The 21,434-nt window shown below is 35.9% G+C and overlaps 1 protein-coding gene across 1 annotated transcript in view; it reads right to left on the bottom strand.

The window, feature by feature from the left end:
- FIG4 (FIG4 phosphoinositide 5-phosphatase) overlaps window positions 1-21,434 on the bottom strand; it is a 96,266-nt gene that overhangs the window by 56,603 nt on the left and 18,229 nt on the right. Inside the window, exons 4-12 of the mRNA XM_006926067.3 lie at window positions 18,201-18,357; window positions 15,712-15,762; window positions 14,217-14,365; window positions 11,077-11,205; window positions 8,759-8,859; window positions 7,382-7,544; window positions 6,890-6,987; window positions 2,321-2,454; window positions 968-1,084 (exon numbers count right to left, since the gene is read on the bottom strand). Of these exons, the coding sequence (XP_006926129.1) occupies window positions 968-1,084; window positions 2,321-2,454; window positions 6,890-6,987; window positions 7,382-7,544; window positions 8,759-8,859; window positions 11,077-11,205; window positions 14,217-14,365; window positions 15,712-15,762; window positions 18,201-18,357 (1,099 nt within the window). The remainder of the gene's footprint in view (window positions 1-967; window positions 1,085-2,320; window positions 2,455-6,889; window positions 6,988-7,381; window positions 7,545-8,758; window positions 8,860-11,076; window positions 11,206-14,216; window positions 14,366-15,711; window positions 15,763-18,200; window positions 18,358-21,434) is intronic.

Genomic DNA, 21,434 nt, shown 5'->3' with positions numbered 1-21,434 from the left:
TTTGGGAGTCTGGAATTTTGGTACATCAGGCAGAGACTGCCTATGCAATCAGCTTCCAATAAAAAACCCTGGCACTGAGTCTCTGATAATCTCCCCTGGTTGGCAACGTTTCATATTCGCTGTCACAATAAGCTGCTGGGGGAATTAGTGTGTTCTGTGTGACTCTACTAGGAGAGGACTCTGGGAGCTTGTGCCTGATTTCTTCTGGACTTTGTCTCTGTGTGCCTCTTCCCTTTGCTGATTCTGCTGTGTCTCCTTCGACCATAATAAATCACAGCTATGAGTACAATACACAGAGTTCTTTGGGTTCTAGTGAATCACTGAGTCTAGGCGTATTCTTGGGGACCCTGTCACAGGGGCCCTAAATTCAAACTGAAACCACAGGATTACTTCTTAAGACATACACACTAATAGTTGGTTGTTTTTTGCTTTGGGTTTTTTTTTTTTTTTTTTTAACCACTATAGCTAACTTTGTTAACTGAAAAATTAAAATGCTATAAATATATAATATTGGTTCCTTAAAAAAAACAAACAAACATGGAACTTTGATCTGAAGAAGCTCACAAAGAAGTCATGAAAATTTGTGAGCAAATAACTATAACACAATGATAAATATTAGTTTTATAAAAATGTTAGAATTTAGTCTAGAAGGAAAACATTTTTCTGCTCTTATTTAACCGAAACATAGAATTCATTGAGGAAATTTTTACTTTACAGAAATATTTTACATAATGTTTATCCCATGAAGCAGGAGAGAAAGGCTCCATGGCTTCCGTGTGTCAAGGTTTACAAGCACCGAGAAAATCCCATGCCCACAGTGAACGTTCACTGCAGCGGCCTGTCTTGTCTCCCCAAAGGAATAAATTTATCCACCTTCCAACTAAGTACAAACTGCTCATATTTAGAATATTTTTATCTGAAGAGCAAAGTTCTTGATTTATTTTAAGTTTTTAAACACCATACATACTTTTCATCTGGCCGCAAAATGCTGCAGTAAGAATCAGGGCGGTTTACAAAGAAACCTGTCTTCTTCACCACACTTTCTGCGATCACATTCAGTCGATCAAGAACATTACACAGCTTGCTGAGAAGAGAATGAAGAATGAGAAAAATGAGAACCCAAGTTTTAATGTTTACCTTTACATCTAAAGCAAATAAAGTACAGTAATGATATTCAGGGATTTAATTTTAAAAATCTTTGGCGCCCATACTCAATAGGACATTGTAACAATTTCTAGAGTATAATGTATACTCAATAACTAACAAGATTTGGTGCACACAGACATGAAGGACCTGTAACTTAATCTGAACTATTGGCAAGCCTTGATCTGGGCACTTTACATCCCTACAAGAACTTTCCCCAAAGCCTTTACTCCTCGAGTCAAGTCAGTCATGTCAATACGCATTGATGTAATGACTGAGAGCACAATGCACAGTGCAGGTGGCAGGGGATGAAAACACTGGACAATAAATTAATATGAATGACGCCAACCTGAAATCAGGCTTATTATACTCTGGGGAAGTACGTGCATGTGTTTGCGTATATGTAACTACAAAAAATGATTTAGTAAAAAAGTACAAGTGCAAAACAATACAGTAACATTAAAAAAAGAGAGAGACGGCAAAATAAACCTAGTGTTTGTATGATGTATGAGTAAAGAGACAATGCAAGGTTACTGAAAGAAAGTTCCTTGGATGAGATGAGTTTTGAATCAGCTCTAGACAAGTAAACGAGGCAGGAAAACACCCTAGAGAGAAGGGAGGATGGATGAACAACAGGAACAACGGCTCACACACGTGGGACCTTGGCTGCTACGTCGGGGGCAGAGCATGAGGTTTAGTTTTTCAGGAACAGAACGGCCCTGGGAATAAAAAAGTTATTATATTCTGGACAAAGCAGGTGATGGGGCTTTAGCATCACACTAAGCAGTCTGGATTTACTATAAACACTAGGGAGTTCCTGCAGGTTCATCCACGAGTGAGATAACTTGAGAGAGGTGTCAGAGAAAGTGGCTAAACAGGGATAGAATGAAACTGAAAAAAGTGAAACAAATACTTTTAAGGAAAGTAGTGGGGTAGAGACGTTATTAAATGACTAGATACTTCAAAAAGAATTTGCAAATGGTATAAACACTGGGCAAAAAAAGTTTGGTCAATTCATTTAAGCACTCAAACTATATACCAGCAGCAAAACAGGCCCTCAGCAGGTTCATGAATGAAATTAAAAGAGTAACATTTACTTTACCATAGAGATCAGCTGCTATTTCTCATGACAAGAAAAGGAAAATATCACGACCTGATATACGGACTATCTACTCACCTTTTGGTATACTTAGCCATATCCCAAGGAATGTAAATAATAGTGTGCTCAGGAGGCAAAAACTGATTGAGGTATGTCACAGCAGCGACAAGTTCTTCACTCAGAATTCTCTCATGCTTTCTCTTCTCTCGTTCCTTTATTAAAAATTAAACATTTTCAGTGTTCTAATTACCCTAAATCAGAAGAACAGACTTAACATTTTTACTTTCCAAATAAGACAAGACAAAAAAGCTTAAGTCTTAAATATACTAAAATGAAATCTACCTACCATACGATAATATAAATGCAAAGAAATAAATACTTCATTGAATTAAAGTCAACAGATAGTGAGCTTTAAAGTCTCGAGGAGATCAGATCTCTTCCTAGTAACTTCTTGCAGCTCCAAGAAGCTCAGCTCACTGTACCCAGGCCTGGCCTACACAGTCCCACACCCCACTGGCAGTGGAGAACCTCCAAAGACCAGAAGAAGGGAACCCCCAACTCCAGTCAGCTAAGGACCAGACAGAAATCAACTGGGTCGGGAAGGGTAACCCTCAAACCGGCATTGCAGAGAGCGCTTTCGCAGCCTTCGTGTTTTAGAATTTGACTCTCGTAAAACACCCTGCGAGGTAGCCAAGGCACATACTTTCCCCCTCTTATACTGTGGATGAATAAACTGAAGTTGAGAGGTGTTCATGGATCTACACATTACCTTCTGCCTCCTTGCCTGCTGTATCTCCTTCTACATTACACCACTGCTCATTCGAGAGGGGCTAACACATTATTGTACAGCCCTGTGGTTGGAATGCTGGCTCTGCCACTTACGGGCCACCTTTCCTGGGTCTCCACATTCATGAAGATAAATGAGATAGACATGACAGTTTCTTATCAGAGCATCTGGCACATGGTAAGTCTTGATAAAAATTAGCTTTTTATTGTTATCCTGAGCAGGCCTTCACTTAGAAACAAAGAAAAACAATTCAGCAACAGGGTCGCTGACATGGTGTCGAGGTGCGACAGCTGGCATCAAAATAGGTCTATGCTGTTTTCAATCAAAGTAATCATGGTGATTACTTTTCAGTTGTCATGAATTCAATTAGATAACCACCATGGAAACAAAAAGGGTATCTATTAGGCACAGCTGAATAAATCAAATGAAGGAATTAGATAAGTTAATTAAAAACAGTATTTTATCAGTTTAGGATGAACAGATATTTAGCTTATTTTTAAATCTGAGAAAATTAAATTATATACCTGGAATTTTTCTCAAAGCACTTTATATCAAGTAGAGAAAGAAAAACTTTTTGAAATTCTTATATCAAATCTGACATTTTATGAGATGGACAGAAATTTAATCAAACTTGATCATCTCTATGTAAAGAATCTGCCTTATGCACTGTCTATTTATAGTGGGTTAGTGTTAGTGGATTGGTTAGTCAACCCCCATAGGGTCACAGACTTCTTTAACAATCAAATGAAAAATTCACATATATAAGTGATTTTAAATATCATTTCAAAGGGTTCAGAGACCCCTTCATGGTTATCCATGACCCTCAGATTAAAAACTCCTAAATGTACAATTATGCATGATCTCAGGTTGACTCCCTATTGATCCCCCAGTAGTAGCATTGAAGGCATAAAGATGGCTGCGAAATGTCTGTCAAGCAGTGCCTCGGATTTCCACAATGGTGGTGGTAGTGTGTGTGCGTGTGGGAAGCGGGGGGCGGTGTTCACAACACAGGGTAAAAAAAAAAATCAAGGAAAGTATTTCACTTTAGTAACTTCATATGGAGGCAGATTAAAGAGTAAATATCCCACGGTATCATTCTACACACACACATTCTTTGACTCGTTAATCACAAGTTAATAAAGACTTCTTCTGAGTGAACTGACTAAACATCTTTTATCCTCTGAATAAAATAACTAATGACAAAAACAACAAAATTTTTTCCCCATAAAACAGCAACTTAATCTGTAGGATTTTTATGACAATGGAACAACAAAGAAGTTGTTTTAAAATCTACTCTCTGGCCTTTAAATATAAAAAAATAAATAAATGTAGAACATTTATTTATAAGATGCAAGAACATCTTATAGTCAAGTGTATCAGGTATTATTTTTTGAATATGGACATTTAATAATTATTTCAAACATCATAGACTGACTCTCCATTTAACCATAGTTTTTACCACATTATGAAGACTCTGGTAAACATGATGAAGATTCACTAATTTAGGTCAAAGTTTATATTCTAGAGATACCTTGAAATTTTGTGCTTTAGCAAGAATTTATTTATATACTAATAATATCTTATTGTTTATACATTTACTAGAAAAGTGCTCATGAAGATTTTCATTATTAGAGTTTTCCTACTTTAATTTTCAATTACATATATTATAGATACTGTTCAGTACTAGGCTGAGGTTACAGATTATCCAGCTATTGCTTTATATTATTCTAAGTTGACAGGGAGAGAGACATGATAATAAAACTTCTGAATTAATGTGAACAAAAGTCTAGAAAATGATGTAGTTGACTTCCGAATGATTTGTTTTACAAAGTCAATCCCTGATAGGATACAATAACTACATAAACTGAAGAGCAACAAAGAAAGAACTGCCTTGTTGTCCAAGGCATCTTCTCTTCCTTCCTCCCCCATGGCGACTTTCAGGCCATGCTCCTCCGAACTCCTTGATTTAACACACACACACACACACACACACACACACACACACACACACACACACACACACACACACACACTGCTCCTTTGAACCTGTGTATTTAGTTATACATGTCCTCTCCTGGCAATTGGCTCACAGTCTTCCTCTCTACCCCAAAGTTTGCCTCCAGCCTGGACCACTATCAGTACCTCCACCTCCTCTTCCACTCTAGTTAAGTCATCATTCCCACCCTCCCATCTTAGATCAAGTCATCATTACAGGTAACTACACTGCCTTCGACATTTCTTATACATTTCTTATTCAGAACCTGTTTTATTTTCAGATTGCTTATATTAAATACCCCACCTCACAAGGACCTCAATCCACTGACAGCTCTTTCTCCATCAGCCCTCTCTGTTAACTCCTCCTCCTTCTCCAGCTCAGATTTCATGGTCCACTTCAATTATATTACTGCCAATATCCCAAATTCCTTTGATACTGTCTTTTATATGCCAAACCTGTATGGCAAAATTAAATGAACCCAATTATCTCTTTTATTTGTGTTTGTACCCAAACACAAGCCCTGTGAGAAAAAGGCAGGCAATAGCAGAACGGTTCCATTTAGGAAATCCTGATTGCCAACCTGAAATTAGCTCTTAGCACTGCCTGGATGTCTCTGGTCAACCTACCCTCCCACATACACGAAGGCTGTTAAATCTTCTCCACCATCCTGAAACCTCCACTCTGGACAGATGACATTTCCTCCTACCTTAAGGAAAAGTTAAAGCCATCAGGAGGGAACATGTGGGTGTCTCACACACACATACACACACACACACACACACAACCTGCACCTTTCCTATTCTCTGTCCTCCCATAAAATAACTCCTCTATTGGTATTTCCAATTTCCTCCTTTCTTAAGTACATGATGCCACTGATGATCCCTTTTCTCTTCTGTGTTTTATACCTCTCCCTAAGGATCTCAAGTGGATCCTTCCCATAGGCTTCTAAGCACATCATTATGACCTCTTAAAAAAAAAATGATAATAACACCAACTCTTCATTTTTCACTAGGTACTCCCCCGAGGGAGGGAAAAAGCACCGTACTCACTGCCATCACTTGCTCACTCTACCTCACACCTCAGTCTGCTTCAGACAGCACCCTCAGTGTTGCTAACACCAATGAGCGTTTTTTTGCCTTTTCATCTTACTTGACCCATCAGCAGCTTTGCCACTAGTGACCATTTCCTTCTTTCATTGTAAAACATGCTTTCTCCTGGTTTTCATAACATAACACTCACTTGGTTTTCCTTCCACTTTTGTTTTTTTCTCTGACTCCTTTACAGACTCAGACCACTCTAACTAGACATCAAGAGCTGGATGTCCTCAAGACTGGACCTGAGGCTCTTCCCTCTTCTCACTCTATCCTCCATATGAACATCCCATCCATGCCCACATCTTCTAAGAGCGCCTGGGCCCACAACTTCTCCTCTGTGCTTTCAATTCACACACTGACCACCTGCTTGCCATCTCTTTGAAGAGGACTCAGACACACCTAAACTTCAGCATGTCCACACCAGATAGGCTGCTGTTGCTTGATTTCCATGCTTCCTTCTCCAAGCTGTCTTGGAAACCAGAGCAGAATTTTGCCTAGTTCACCCAAGGAAATCAGGAGACTGCATCACTTTCTTTCCTTGGAAACATACCATTGATTCTCCCAGGTATCCAGGGAAGAGGCTACATGGAAACTTAAGCCAAAGGACAGTGGCTCAAACAGCTCCAACAGAGTGAGCCATCACAGCATGATCAGTCTACAGGTCTCTCCACTAGGAAGACATAAAGTAAGTGTTCCAAAGCCTTTTGTGCTGAGGAAAAGGCTATTCAGTGTGATTGAACTTGATAAGCAGACAAGTGGATATATTATACCTTCACTAAATTCAAGATGATGATGGGGGAGCCAAACCTCTGAAGCATCTGGTCAAAGTGAAGAGCAGCCACATGTGCAAATGGATCTGCCTGATCCACTAGAGAGAAAAAAAGATGAATAAATACCAGAATGAAAATTACAAAGCAAGGATAGAAGTATAGTATTTTTAGATTTTTAATGTTTAAAGAAATGCAATTCAATTAATCTTCTAAATCGTTTCACTTCTCAAATTCCTCCCGAGTTTATCAGACACTCATTCATTTATTTATTGAATCTGAATGATTCTTATATTTCTAAAGTGAAATATAAATGATTTACTAGCAGCCAAAATTAAAGAAAAAACACAGTTATTGCCTAAAAATAACAGAAGAACCTCTTCCAAATTATCTTTCCAGTTAAAGATAAGTATTTATGATATTTCTGTGACAACGGTCCACTATCTCTAAATGTGGGTAATGAAGAGTTACTATTAAAGAGATTGTTCCACGTACATGTGATAGGTGGTTTAGGCATCATAGTTGAAATGTCCTGAGACCAGTATAAAGGAACTGATCCTCTAACTTGTACATAAGAAGAATAACTTCCTGCAGTAAAAGACATCACAGAAGCATCACAGAGTATTTGTTCAGTCTCCACTTCATTTGCAACATCACCCTGAAAAGAAAGATGCATTTGAAGACACTTTATGGTCCTAGAATTTTTAATAGAAAACATTTCAAGTATACAATGAAATTATAATTCCTATTCTTAATGTTTTAAAAGAGGTAAAAGTTGATCAATATTCAATGTGCCCATTAGAAAAAGAAAACAATTAAAATGTAATAAAGGAGAGCAATTTAAAATAGAGAAAAGACTAGGAAAAATAAAAATAGCTAATAATACAATAAGTAGAGAACAGCTTGAGTGATATAAATGGCAGAGATGGAGAGAGAAAAAAATTACATGAAATTATGTAGCAGGTTAGGAAGACCAGTGGAATATAAAAATCTAGTTCCGAAGACCAAGAAGGAATAAAAGGATAAGAATGAGATTCAAATAATGCTTGAGGGACAGAATTAAAAACAGGTGTGGGGGTGGGGGGCCGTTGAGGTAACTTTGCTTATAAGGACATATAAGAATATGACAAAGAATAATTTTAGAGGCATTAACAAAATGTCTGTTGGTTATCTTTTGAATATTCAAAAGTAAATAATCTAGCTACAAAATTCTGATTTTTTTTTAAAGCACCAGTTACAACTATTTTCATTCTTGATATAATTTTAAGAACAATGTTGATATTTAAAGTCAAGCTCAAAACCCAATGTCTCAGTGTGTTTACTCAGTCACACATCTGCTTAAGACTCAAGTTGTCTACCACAAATAGAAACAGAGCATCCAAGAAGACTGCATGACTGATGACAGGATAGATGAATTTCTGTTATTTTCTAGGGGTGAACAGAATAAGAAGTCTGCCTTGAACTCAACTAAAGCAGAGAGAAGAGGATAAAGGGCATCCCAGGCTTTGTTCTCCTTAGTCTTCTTACCAAGGATCAATTTCCAACGACAAGTGCTTCCCTCCACTTATTTAGTGAGTGGAGGTGTTTTGCTATTTTAGTCTCTGCACTATGTACTACATTTTTTCATATATTATGACAGTGGTCCATCCTCCAGAACATCAGACGTTTTAAAACTACCTAAGGCATTGCACAACTCTATGATAGCTGGTTCTTTTGAACATCTTTATATTAGTCATATTTCTCACAACTTTCAGCTATTCTGGAAAATTATTCTCTTGATAATGTCCCAAACTAAGACATTCCACTTTTTAAACGTCTACTTTGTTTCATCTGTCAACGGTTAAAAGTTAAAATGCTGTTTTTCCATCTTACCTCACAGTTTGCACCTCTCTTGAGAAAACGGGTCCCAGCAAACTTACTGGATCTTCTAGCTATTAGAGTGACATACACAGGTCGTCCATAGATCAACAGCTCTTAGAAATCAAGTTAATGATGTTTAGCATTCATGATTGTCACACCAAATCATGAGAATCATTATACCTTAAATACACATTTAAATACATCTTGTCAAGTGAGTTAAAGAACACCAAAAAACTCCACCCAGATATGAACAGCATTGGGTCCAACTGGTCTTTGAATTGTGCAGGTATCTAAGGCAAAAACAGGCCTCTCTAAAAGACTGTGCCAAGAATTTCAGATGAGATGATAACCAGGTGTAAGGTTACTGACAAAGGGAAGACTGGGTCTCTGCTTATAGCCACTTAAAGAATGTAAACAGGTACAACTAATCCTTAGTCTTCAGAAATCAACACACCTTTCAAAGAGAGCATATGTCACCTAACAGGCTATTTAAATTATAAGTGATACATAACATTGAGGGAATGGAGCAAGTTTAAAGCAATCCAAACTTGACACCTAACTGCAAAAACTGAACACTGAATTGTTTAACCAACATATAGCTTATTAGTTATATCACCTCATTTAAATTTCTAAGCCTGTTTCATCTTCTGTAAAATGGTTTAATTTTATTAATAAAGTGACTAATTTTATTAGATGGTTAGGACTAGATTAGGTAATGTGTGGAGAACTAGTGCCTGGCCTGTAATAAGTAAGTGTTCAGTAAATAGTAATTACTTCTATCGTCATACAGAATTCCAGAATTCATTAAATGCTTGATAACTAGGAGACTAGATTCATCATTTAAACTAATGAGCTTTAATATGGAAGGCCTTGAGTTAGCTCTTGGCAATACAAAACAGTTTAGAACAACCTTTTAAAAACTGCCTTTAAAATCTGTAGTGCATTCTTTTTGGCGTCCTTGGTGGTGAAAACCTTGTGTCCTTTCCAGGTAGATTTTACTTTTGGAAATGGAAAAAGTCATTCAGAGCTAAATCTCATTATTCAATGTATGATCAAGCAGATAATACCACTTGCTAGTTGAGAATGATTATAAAGTGCTAAGCCTGATTTTCAAGTGTAGCACATAAGTCTCACTCATCTTCATTTCAAAAGTCCTCTATGTCTTATCTATCCTCTTCTCCCTCACTTGCCACAAAGAAGGCAGCACTGGCCCTCTTCAAAGCTAACCTCTCCAGCTGTACCTTGATTCCACTTCCCCCCAATGCTCTGGTGCAAGAAAACTTAATATTGGTTAATCACATTCACCCACTTACTGTTCTCAAAACAACCACTCCTTTAAAGTTTTCACTATAGGTCTTTAAAAAAATCTAAGACACAAGTAAGAATGTCAATGAGAAAACATACTCTGTGCACAAATGCCCCACTTGATCTCGAAAAGGGACAGGAAAAACCTAAACACCACCTCTAGAAAGTATTCATTGCTTTCTTAAACCTCATAATAGCACTTTCCTGAAAGGTTTCAACATAGCCAGAATTAAATGAAAAGGAAAAAAGTATTTATAAAATTGAACTCATCGGCTAACTCAAAGCTACTTCTACTTAATCTATCATGCCCCTTTCCAATTCAAGCCTTCATTATGTTATGCCTGAACCACTGCAATATTTTTCCTCTCATGTCCCTTGTTCTAGTCTCATTTTCCTTAATCCAGCTTAAAAATGGCTGTCAACTCAGTTTACTAAATTCTACTTTTACATCACTCTCTTGAAAAAAAACTTTCAAAAATTCTAGCACCAAATCCAAAGTCCTTAGTCTGACCACCAGAGCAACCTGCTGACTGGTGATTTAACTCGCTCCTACCAATCTCTTTCCCACTACATTACAGCTTCCAGGGGTTTTAAACACAAGCCACGAGAACACTTCCATAAACTTTTCCACCTTTACACTCATGGTGCTTCCCCAGCCCCTGATCTCAAGCCCTGCTCACTGCTAAAGCCTGACTTTTGTTTTGTGGCAGGACCAAGTTCAATTTTTTCCTGTGAGCCTGCCCCATCTTCCCCACCTGTCAAGTGATTCTGCTCCCTCTTTCAGGTGAGAATGACACTTATCACTTATACACCTTACTATGCACATAGCATTTTCTTCCTTGTTATTTATCTTTCTGTGTATATAACACTCCTCTTTGTATTTCTACTACATGGCTTCATGGGTAAGTCTTCCGGTTGGGTATATACTATGAGAATTATAATCTTTTAATTCATATATAGCTTTCTACAAATTGGCACAGTGTAAGTTTAATAATATGTATCTTAAGTTTTTTTAAAAAGGATACTTGACTGTCCACAGAATCCATGAATAATATACAACAGCCAGTCATGATGCACACTATTTTTAATTATATCCAGAAGTTCACCATTCCACACATACTTCATGTAAGGCTCACTACAGATCCCAAATACACCTGAAAAATAAAAATTGGTATCAGAAAGACAAGGAAATTGGTTGAACATTCAACTCATTTTTAAGACCTTAAATTTGTTTTTAACCTCAAAATAAGATGCCTCATTAATAGTGTTGCCATTTCCAGTGGATATCATTTATATCATCACCCCAAAAATTGTGTTGATTCTGTACAAAGTCAAAGAATAAACACATTTTCTGATTTGTGAGAGTTTCTAACCTAAGAGAAAAGGAAAACGGGGAAATTAAGGACACATGTTCAAATACATGAAGAGGTCAAAAGACAGCACAGAGCCACAGCTGGGAGCACTGATCTGGGGTCAGAGTGCCTGGTTCGAAATCCTGGTTCTTCCTCGCAGCAGCAGGATGGCAGGTGCAACTGAGAGCGTTAACTTACTATCTTAGCTTCCTCACCTGTACCTGTCTAGTGTGGTTGTTGTAAAGATAAAATAGGTTCGTAATGAACATAAAGTGCTTAGAACGAGGCTGGTGCCTTACTGATACTTGCATGAGTGTGAGTGGTAGTTATTAGTATAGCAGGCTTTTTCTACATGAAGAAATTAATTTCATCAAACATGATTTCAGCACATCCAGATACACTCTTTTATTAAATACCAATGAGTTTTACAAAACTCAAATGAAGTGCAAACTAAGAAATAAGTATATTTATAAGATAATGGCTTAAAAGATTATAACAGTTCTGGATAGCAGGCAATCAATACTATTTTTCTTCTCAAAACATGGTATGTTAAGAGTGTGTATACACATTAATAAATACAGTTTGGTTTGATTCATAAAAACTAAATCTTCTTCATCCTTTCAATGCATTACATAGAGCATGTACAGTACAGACATGAATCAGAGTCCTGTCTTTGCCACTTATAAGCTCTGTGCCCTTTGGCAAGTTACTTAACATCTCTGAACCTCAATTTTCTAAACTATAAAATGATGATAATACTAATCACCTCAGAGATATTGTTCAGATTAAATAATAAATAGTGGCTAATATACAACCTAACACAGTAGAGACTTTATAACTGTATTCTATTCCTTTTCTATCTACCCCCATAACTTCTAACCTCACTCTGTTTCCTGTCAGTTTCCCCGTGTAGTAGGAGAATAATGTCCCCCACCCTGAAAAAAGATGTTTATGTCCTAATCACCAGAATCTATGAATATACTACATTACACAGCAAGGAGGAATTAAAGTTGCAGATGGAATTAAGGTTGCTAATCAGATAACCTTGAGACAGAGAGATTAATTTGGATTATCCAGGTAGGTCCAAGTAATCACAGGGTCCTTATAAATGAAAGAGGAAAACCAGGACTGTGAGTGCCATAGTGATGTAATATGGAAAATAAAACTCGGCTGGCCACTGCTGGCCTTGAAGATGGAAGGGGGCTATGAGCCAGGGAATGCAGGCAGCCTCTAGAAGATGAAAGGACAAGAAAATGAATCTACCAAGTTCTCAAGGAAGTAACGCAGCCCTGATGACACCTAAATTTTAGTCCACTGAGACTTATTATGGACTTCTGACATCTGTAAGATAAAAATTTGTACAATTTTAAGCCACTAAGTTTGTTATAGCAGCTATGAAACTTAATACACACTATTATTCATATCTATCAAGTAGAACTGCTGTAATGATAGGAAAAAAGTAAGTGGCTTCAGAGGCTTAATTCAGATCCCAGAACAGATATTCAAATTCTTATCTAGGATCAAAAGTTGGTAATACTTTTAGCTTTTTTATTACTAATGGTGATATGTAGAAGAAATTATGTAAGCAAATATTCAGGCACGCATTATCTTATCCTCTACTCGTCTCTAGTAGTATAGGTTACAATTCAGATTCTGAATCAGGGCAAATTTATGTGATCTAGATAGATGTTCTGGGGTAGGGAGAGTGCACTGGGTTTGGCCTTAGCTCAAGTGATAGTCAATCTAATAAACTAACAGGAATCATGGGCAATGATAGGGATGGATTTCAGTTTAATAACAGTCTAAGTCTTCTTAGAGCGGACCGGAGCCATTGGCAAAACCCTGATAGAGCACAGCCCATTCTTGTGTTCCTATAAGAGCAAACCTGGAATTTTAGATTACATTCTACTTCCTGCACTCACATCTTCATCACTATTATTTAAGTTGTATAGAGCAAGGCACCCTAGACACTTTTGACTCATTACGCTTCCGTGGTAAGTCCAATTCAACTCAACTGCCTTAGCTTGAAGTTTGAAATGATTCCTTCACAATATTCACTTTCGCAAGGCCTCTGGCTTTAGAGTTCTAGACCAACCCAAAAATCTAGAGATAAAGATACCAATTCTATTGTGTGACTGGTTAGTCCAGGATCTGCAAGGTCACCCTAGTCCAGTCACATGGTGGTCCTGCAGTGATCCTACAGTGGTCCTGACAGAAGCAGGGCCCATGAAGGACCAGCAGGTCAAACTAGGACCAAAGTAAGAACAGACTCTGACCTGCTGCACTGGTTCCTCTGGACATTAGCCACTTGATCTTAATCACTGGGACTCAGTTTCCTACTTAGTCTTTATTTCTTCAAAGGTGGCATTATACCTACTGAACAGTTATTATGTGGATTAGAGACACTGTATGTAAATGTCTAGGACACAACAGACAACCATGGTAACTTTTTTCTAAAACTCAGCCCATATTGAACTAATCTCTATGAAGGAAAATAAAGTGGTACTGTGTAGTCACCAATATTTAAAAACAAAATTCTCCGTTTCAGCTTCACCAAAGTGTAGACCTGAATTTATTCCATAAAAAGTGCATGAAAATTTGCTACAAAATGTCAGCATACCATTTCCTGGCTGGCCAACAAATAAAATCACCTAGTGATTAATGGTTTCTATAAAGATGAATCAGTCAAGTTCACCAGTGACGACCTCATATAAGGACAAACAGCAATGAGGGATAAAGAAATCTGAGGGAAATATGAGTGAATTTCATGGAGACCATATTAACAGACATTAGATGTGCTGAAAACCACCTACCGCTTCCACCCTGTGTAATTAATCCTTCATCTTCAAAGATGTCGAAACTCTCCTGGCGAGTCTGGGTCGTTTCTGACTTTAACATCTCCAGGGGCATTCTCAAGACAGTGAGATTATATTGAAGTGAGTGGGACAAATCATAGCTGTAACTAAGAACAGGACTGAAACTTAATAAGAATTTGAAAAGCAAAACATATTTCACAGTCTTGGCTCCCATACGGAATTAAAAACTGTGAACTAAATTACTTAGCACCTGTTACTTTGCTTAAAAGCAATGCTGTTCAAACAAGCACTACAGAGTAAACCATGAATATAACTGGAAATTTAAAAAGCATTGCATGACTTAGGCATTTGCATGACTAGAAATATACAATCCAATGTGAGTAACCTGCATTCACTGATTTACATTTTTTGCTGAAAATCTATCTAACTTCAGGGCCTGGTGCAAAGAGGTCACACTCTAATATGTATCTGAATGGACTTCTATAGATATTGCAATATCCACTGCAATAGGATATGGCCCGTACTTTAGTTTACCAATGAATGAAAATAATTCTATTAATTATTAATGGTGGTACCATAACTGACTTTGTAATAAAACAGGAATAAGCAAATAACACAAGCCATTACAGTGAAACATGTTTTAGGAGAGTAAATGCCACCCGAGAAATTATAAATCTGAACGGTCTGTGCAAGTAATAACACTTTAACACTCTAGGTCCACTTTTGGTCCTTATGACTCAAGTTCTTATCAGTGTACACTATTTTGTGTTCTACTCTTTAATTTGAACATTATAGCTGATAGAATTTTCTATTTAGCACAATAACTCTATATCTGCTAGGCCTACATAATATTCTATCATGATGCTTTAATTCTTGCCTATTGTTCAATTACCAACTTTCGGGTTGTCCCTGCATTGGTTGGTTTGTCAGTTTGGGCTACCATAAATATATTACAAATGTCTATAAATAGGTTTTATTATTTTCTCTCCTGAGAAAATATTTATTTTCTTAGGCTATATTGCACATATACTTAATGCTACATTCTTCCCCAGGAAAAACTATTATTTTACAATGCCATTAGGGGTATCTTGGAATTGCAACAGTTCTATTTTAAATTTACCTTTACCTAATTTTGCTAAATTGTTAAATGAAAATTGAACTGTGAAACTGTTACAACTCTGCATTAGAGATTGAATGTAAATTTCATTTTTGTAATTCAAAATTACACGATAAGAGTATTTCATTAAAATCTCACCTAAAACAAAAATGATTTTTATAGTGAGAATAATTACCCTTTAATTTGTTCATTTAAACTTCAAATATCATATTTTTAAAAGGAGGAAATGCCTGTATTATTATGTTCTTAGATGAAATAATTAGGCCATAGAGGAATAGAGGAAGTACTACTGTGTCCTCTGATTTTGTTTTTAGACCTTGGAAAGTAATATAAACATTTAAGTGACTATCGGAGAAAAATTAAGCTCAAACTTACCTAAAGTAAAAATTGCTAGATAGGTCCACATTTTGAAATATTCGTAGATACCTAAAAAAATCGAGCATATTACATTTAAACAATACTATTACTTTTTCATAGTTTAACATTTACTTCTATATATATTTGTTTATAAATATGCTTATTAAAACTGAGGAATTCAATACATAACTGAATTAGAGATTTCATCTGAAGCTATTTCTAAGTCTGTTGACCATCCCTTCAGAGAACTTTAATCATATAGCTTGACTGTTTCCTCATCATTGAATATGCCACAGAGGGAAAGTCGCACACATGCGTGGGGCACTTAGACTTGGGGCAAGACAGACATAAATACTTGTTGTTTTTACCATGTGCTTTGAGGTTAGAGAGAGGAGAGTAACAAAAACAACCAAAATGTTTATGAATCACCATAATTTTAAGTTGGAAAATGTTTTAAACTGAAAAAAAAGTACAGAATATAATATCTATATATCTACCACTCAGGATTAATAAATGTTAACATTTTTTCACATTCATTTCAACTTTTTAAAGACTTGATCACAAATGGGTACTGTATTTGTCAAATATATTTTCTACAAATATTAAGATAATCATAATTTTTCCCAACAATATTTTAATATGATGAATTGCTCTAGCAAATTTTCTAATGTTGATACAGCTATGAGTTATAAGGATAACCTCTGCTTGTCATTATGTATGATTGTTTAATAGAACTATATTTTATTTCCTAATATTTTACCAAATATTTTTACTTAAATGCATCATTGAGTTATACAGTTTTATAAGTATGTTAAAAGTTCTACCTATCTAATAATAGTTCTTCAGTCTACCTATAACAAGCTATTAATATAATTGTATCTTATTCTGGATAATGTCTATTTGCTACACAGTGTTAATCACAAGATAATTTCACTCTTTAAAGATAGATCACTATATAGAACAACATAATTTGTTTTACTATTCTTGGCTAAAGATTCATAAAAATGGGTTTATAAATAATATAAACCTCTTCGACTTTTCTCATTCTGTCTATTCATGTGTACTGATCTATACAACTCACTTTTAATCAATATACCATGCTTGCTTGTAAACTACATGAGGTATCATTTTTTCAGTTAATGTAAGACAAAGGCCTACTTTATCTGGTAAATTCTACTTACCTTCATTTGAAATGAATTATTCTTTAACAATCCCACTTCCAAATACTATCAAAGACAATGTCAGAAGAGTCTAGAAAATTATTCTCTAAAAGTGTCTTTTAGAGAGCCACACCATCTTTAAATTTTAGTTCATGTACCTAGAACACTATAAAAGTATAGTATAACTGAAATCTAAACTATTATCTTTCCTAAAAACTTATAAGCATGCCTAACTTTGTTCCATCTTAACCTTTACATTTATAACTAAGTTTACTTATTAAAACAAATCAATTCTATTCCTTTTTTAAAAAAATCAATTTATCAATAGCCTTTTCCCACATTCCCAAGGCTCCGATAATTTTCCCCAAAACTTTTTCAAGGTTTAAAATCTATAGAAAAAATTGGGGAAAAAATAGTACCATGAACAGCAGTTCATCTTAATTCACTATTAAATCTCTCTCCTTAAACATACACATATACATTCTCTCTTTAAAAACATGTTATTTTTCTAAACCATTTTCAGTAAGTGGCAGACGAAATAACACTTCATTCCTAAGTATTTTAGAATATATCTATGATGAACAAGGACAATCATCTAAATAACCATAATATCATTATTACACCCAAAATTTAAAATAGATTCACTATTACCTACTATATAATCCATATACAAAGTGTCTCAATAAAGTCCTATATAGCTGTGTGTGTGTGTGTGTGTGTGTGTGTGCGCGCGCGCGTGCATATACATCTAGGAGCCACTGGCAATTCGCCTATCCTTTTGGTTGTCATGTCTGTTCTAAAATCAAGAGCAATCCTCTGGCTTTTTCTGTTTTTGATGACACTGACATTTTTTTTAAGAGCCCAGTTGACTTACGGAATGTCCCACAACAAAGATTTTGTCTGATTATTTCCTCATGCTTAGATTCAAATGAAATATGCTTGGCAAGAAAACTATCAGGTAATCTGTGTCCTTCCCATTGCTTCACATTAAGAGGCAAATAATGTCAGTTTTGTCTCATTATTGGTGATGCTAAGTTTGATCATTTGGTTAAGTATATTTGCCATTTTTTTCTTCTTTGTAAATAATAGATTCATACAGTATATGCTGAGACTGAGTGAATGCTATGTTTCTCAATAACCCCTCACCTAACAGTTTTTAGCCGCCATTGCTATCCTCACCTAAGTAGGTTGTTATAATGAAGGTTTTTAATAGCCCTTGAACAAAGTTGTAGAATTCTGAGCCAGTATTTTACATTTTTAATATAACATTTACAATATTTTAACTATATCTTATTTTCTAATTGGTCTATCACATGAAAAAAAATAGTAATTACCACCAGCACATACCTAGCTTCATCAGGATGAGTAATTCGTACAGAATCATTAGGTATATAAATCATATTTGTATCTTCGATCTTATATATTGCATGACCTCCAATATCTGCCATCTTCCTCCTTTTGGTTATTAACACAATATAATAGCCTTCTAAAAACCTGACGAAACCTACATAACAAAAAAGAAAGGTAAATATGTTTCTTAAACTTAGTAATCCTTTTAGATACATATTTAAAAGGCAAGATAATTTCAATACATTCCTTACTTTATTTCTATGATTTATAGCCACATGAATTTTCAGTTCTCTTTGAATTATTCTCTAGAACTATCTATGCTGAGATTTATCTCACTTAAAAATATTACTCTATAAAAAATTTTATTTCATTCATTCACTCTTTTACATTTAGTCTCATTCCAAATAGAACTGAAATAATGGAAGCAAAAATATACAAAAAGATTAAGCAGAGTTGCTCAGCAAGTATAGACTTTCAGGACAGAAAGTTCTAGAGATCTGTTGCACAGCAAGGTATAAATAGTTAACATCACTGTACTGTACACTTAAAAATGGCTCAGATTGTAACTTTTATATTATGTTATGTTTTCTACATACATATGTAAAATAAATCAATATATTTTAGTAAAAAATATGTAAAAACGAAAAAAGACACTTAAGTTCTCAGAAACTTATAGTACAGTGCTAACGCACACTGTGAATCTTAATGGGGGATACAGATTAAGCACATCCCTAGATTTGTTTAATCATGAAACCTCATTTCTTCTTAAAAAGAAATTAGCCAATGGATAAATATTCTGAGAAACAGACATTGAAACATGTTGCTCAAAAGTTAAGAACAAACTTCATGGACTCTTGATGACTAGAGGCAAAACCCAACTTGAGCCAGCTTTTTTAAAAAAAGGAATTAATGTTAAAGCTACTGAGGTGATTCATGACACCAATGACAACAATACGATTGGACTCCAGCTAAAAAAAAAAAAATCCTAGTCAAGATGCATTTCTGAAAATGTGCTGCATTCTCTCTTGCTCCCTAGACCAGGCTCCTCCACTTCTCTGGATCATGTGGTGTGAAACACGGCTGCTAACAGCTCTAGGTTTTATATCCAAAAGCTGTACTGGAAAGAAACAACTTTTTTTTTTATCAAGCTCAATTCCAGATTCTTAGGGAAGGACTTGGATTGGCCCAACGTAGCTTGGGTGCTCAGCCCACAATCAATCAACTGTAGGTAAGGAATAGAGTCACATTGCACTGGAAGCCATTTATGCAATAACTAGGTGACTCAGATGGGGCAGGGGGAGTTGGTGTCAGTTCCCAAAAAAGTGGAGGTGTTGAGCGAACAAAACAACATATCCAGTAAATTCCATACCCTTCGTGAAATCTTACAAATATCACTTCTCATAGTTAGCATTTTATGAACATTAGAGCATTATAAAGTTATGATTTATGTCAAATCATTGGAATGAACATGTTCCATACGAGTGATTAAAGAAGGCCAAGTGTGCTAACACACTAGTTACCCTATAGTCTTGGTTAAAACTATTTTGGCTCCCAAAACTTTTGCTTTGAGAGTGAACACTAACTCTCTAGGTGGCGGTGGTGGTGGTGGTGGTAGTGAGGAGGTTCACTCCCATAACAGAAACCTGAGGATCTCAGCAGACCCTCTCCCCAGTGAAGCAGCCATAACTGGTGGAAATCTTTTTTTTTAATTGAAAGTTTCTGAAAATTGTCCTAATAGCATTAGGAAATAGAGAACATTCAAGAACATTTACTAAATCTTGGTAAGAACTGTAAGTCTGCAGTATTTGAAACAAAACCTGCTTTCCTTCCATACCTTTCTTCCAGTTCAGTGTGACAGAATATCTACTCTGGGCAGGTATAGCCAGGATCGTGCTCTCCCGTCTCTGACCAGTTCTCAGTATAGGCCATGGTTTTGGCTCAGGAGGTGTAGGCCACCAGAAATTCTCATTCCCTTCAGCTCTGTGTTACAGAAGCTCTATTCCAGGCAAGCACGGTGAGATCTGCGCTCCTTTCTTCTACCTAGCTCCTACTCATGCAGCAGAGGCTCTATCCCAGCATGACTGGTCAAGAATATTAGGTCCCGATCCCCACCACCCAGCCCACTCGTAGGGCTAGTCAGATACAGTCATATACAGCTGACTTCCCATCAGAAACAATGGAGGCCAGAGGCTGCGGGACAGCATATCTAAAGCACTGAAAGAAAAAAACTGTCAACCAAGAATCTCATAAATGTCTTTCAAAATTTTCTTTTGCACACATGTGTGTATGCTCACACTGCACTCATTCACTCACTCACTCTCTCTCTCTCTCTCTCTCTCTCTCTGTTGCTATCTCTCTCTCTCTCTCTCTCTCTCTCTCTCTCTCTCTCTCTCAGTGTTATATTCTACAAAATCTGAGCTAGGATCTTAGTGCTATGAATTTTTGCTCTAGAATCGACAAAAACTTATGTCTGTGGTCTTGTTATTCTCAGCTGACAAAAAAGGAAACTACTAATTGAATATATTAACATAAATGAGCTGAAATATATTTGAAAGATGCCTCAAGGAGTTTATGAGCCACATTACTGAGAAAAAAATGCTATTAAAAAAGAAAAAATACTTATATTTTAGAAATCCACAAAGCACAAAGTACTTTTTTTTTTTAATGTTCATTTACACTCCTTTCTTGCCTTAGAGACTAGCCAAAAATTCCCTGACTAAAGCTAAAGGACATAGGAACGGGAAGGAAAAAAAGCTGATGACAATCACATTAAAAGCAAGTTAGGAAGTAGTTATCCTTTTAGAAAGATAAAACTTACAAAAGTAAGGCTCTCAGAAGGAGCATAAGAACACTCAAAAGGAGAATCAATTGGGTTTAAGTTATAAATATTTCCAAGATGAATGATTTTCCCTTTTATTCTTGCTACATATTTATTTTTTATACAAAAAAACTCTATAATTATTTTTCTCTACCTGCATTTCAATTGAATTTTAATTTTATGTTTCTAGTTCTAAACTATTTAAACTATTTCATTCTAACTTTCCCTTTATAATTTGGTTGAAAGTAAATATACTGCACAAAAAAAGACTTTTCTACCAGCAAAAAAAGCCTTCAGCATATTATAGATAAGAGTATTTTCTTCTTCTATTTTACTACAAATTGGAAGTGTCGCTCCTTTTAAAAAGGTTCTTATCAAACACATATAGCCAACAAATAAAAGGCTTCAGTTTG

Source organism: Pteropus alecto, unplaced genomic scaffold (assembly GCF_000325575.1).
Source record: "Pteropus alecto unplaced genomic scaffold, ASM32557v1 scaffold79, whole genome shotgun sequence".
Lineage (NCBI taxonomy): Eukaryota > Metazoa > Chordata > Mammalia > Chiroptera > Pteropodidae > Pteropus > Pteropus alecto.
Note: the sequence above shows the minus strand (reverse complement) of the source record. Positions and strands in the feature narration are given on the sequence as shown.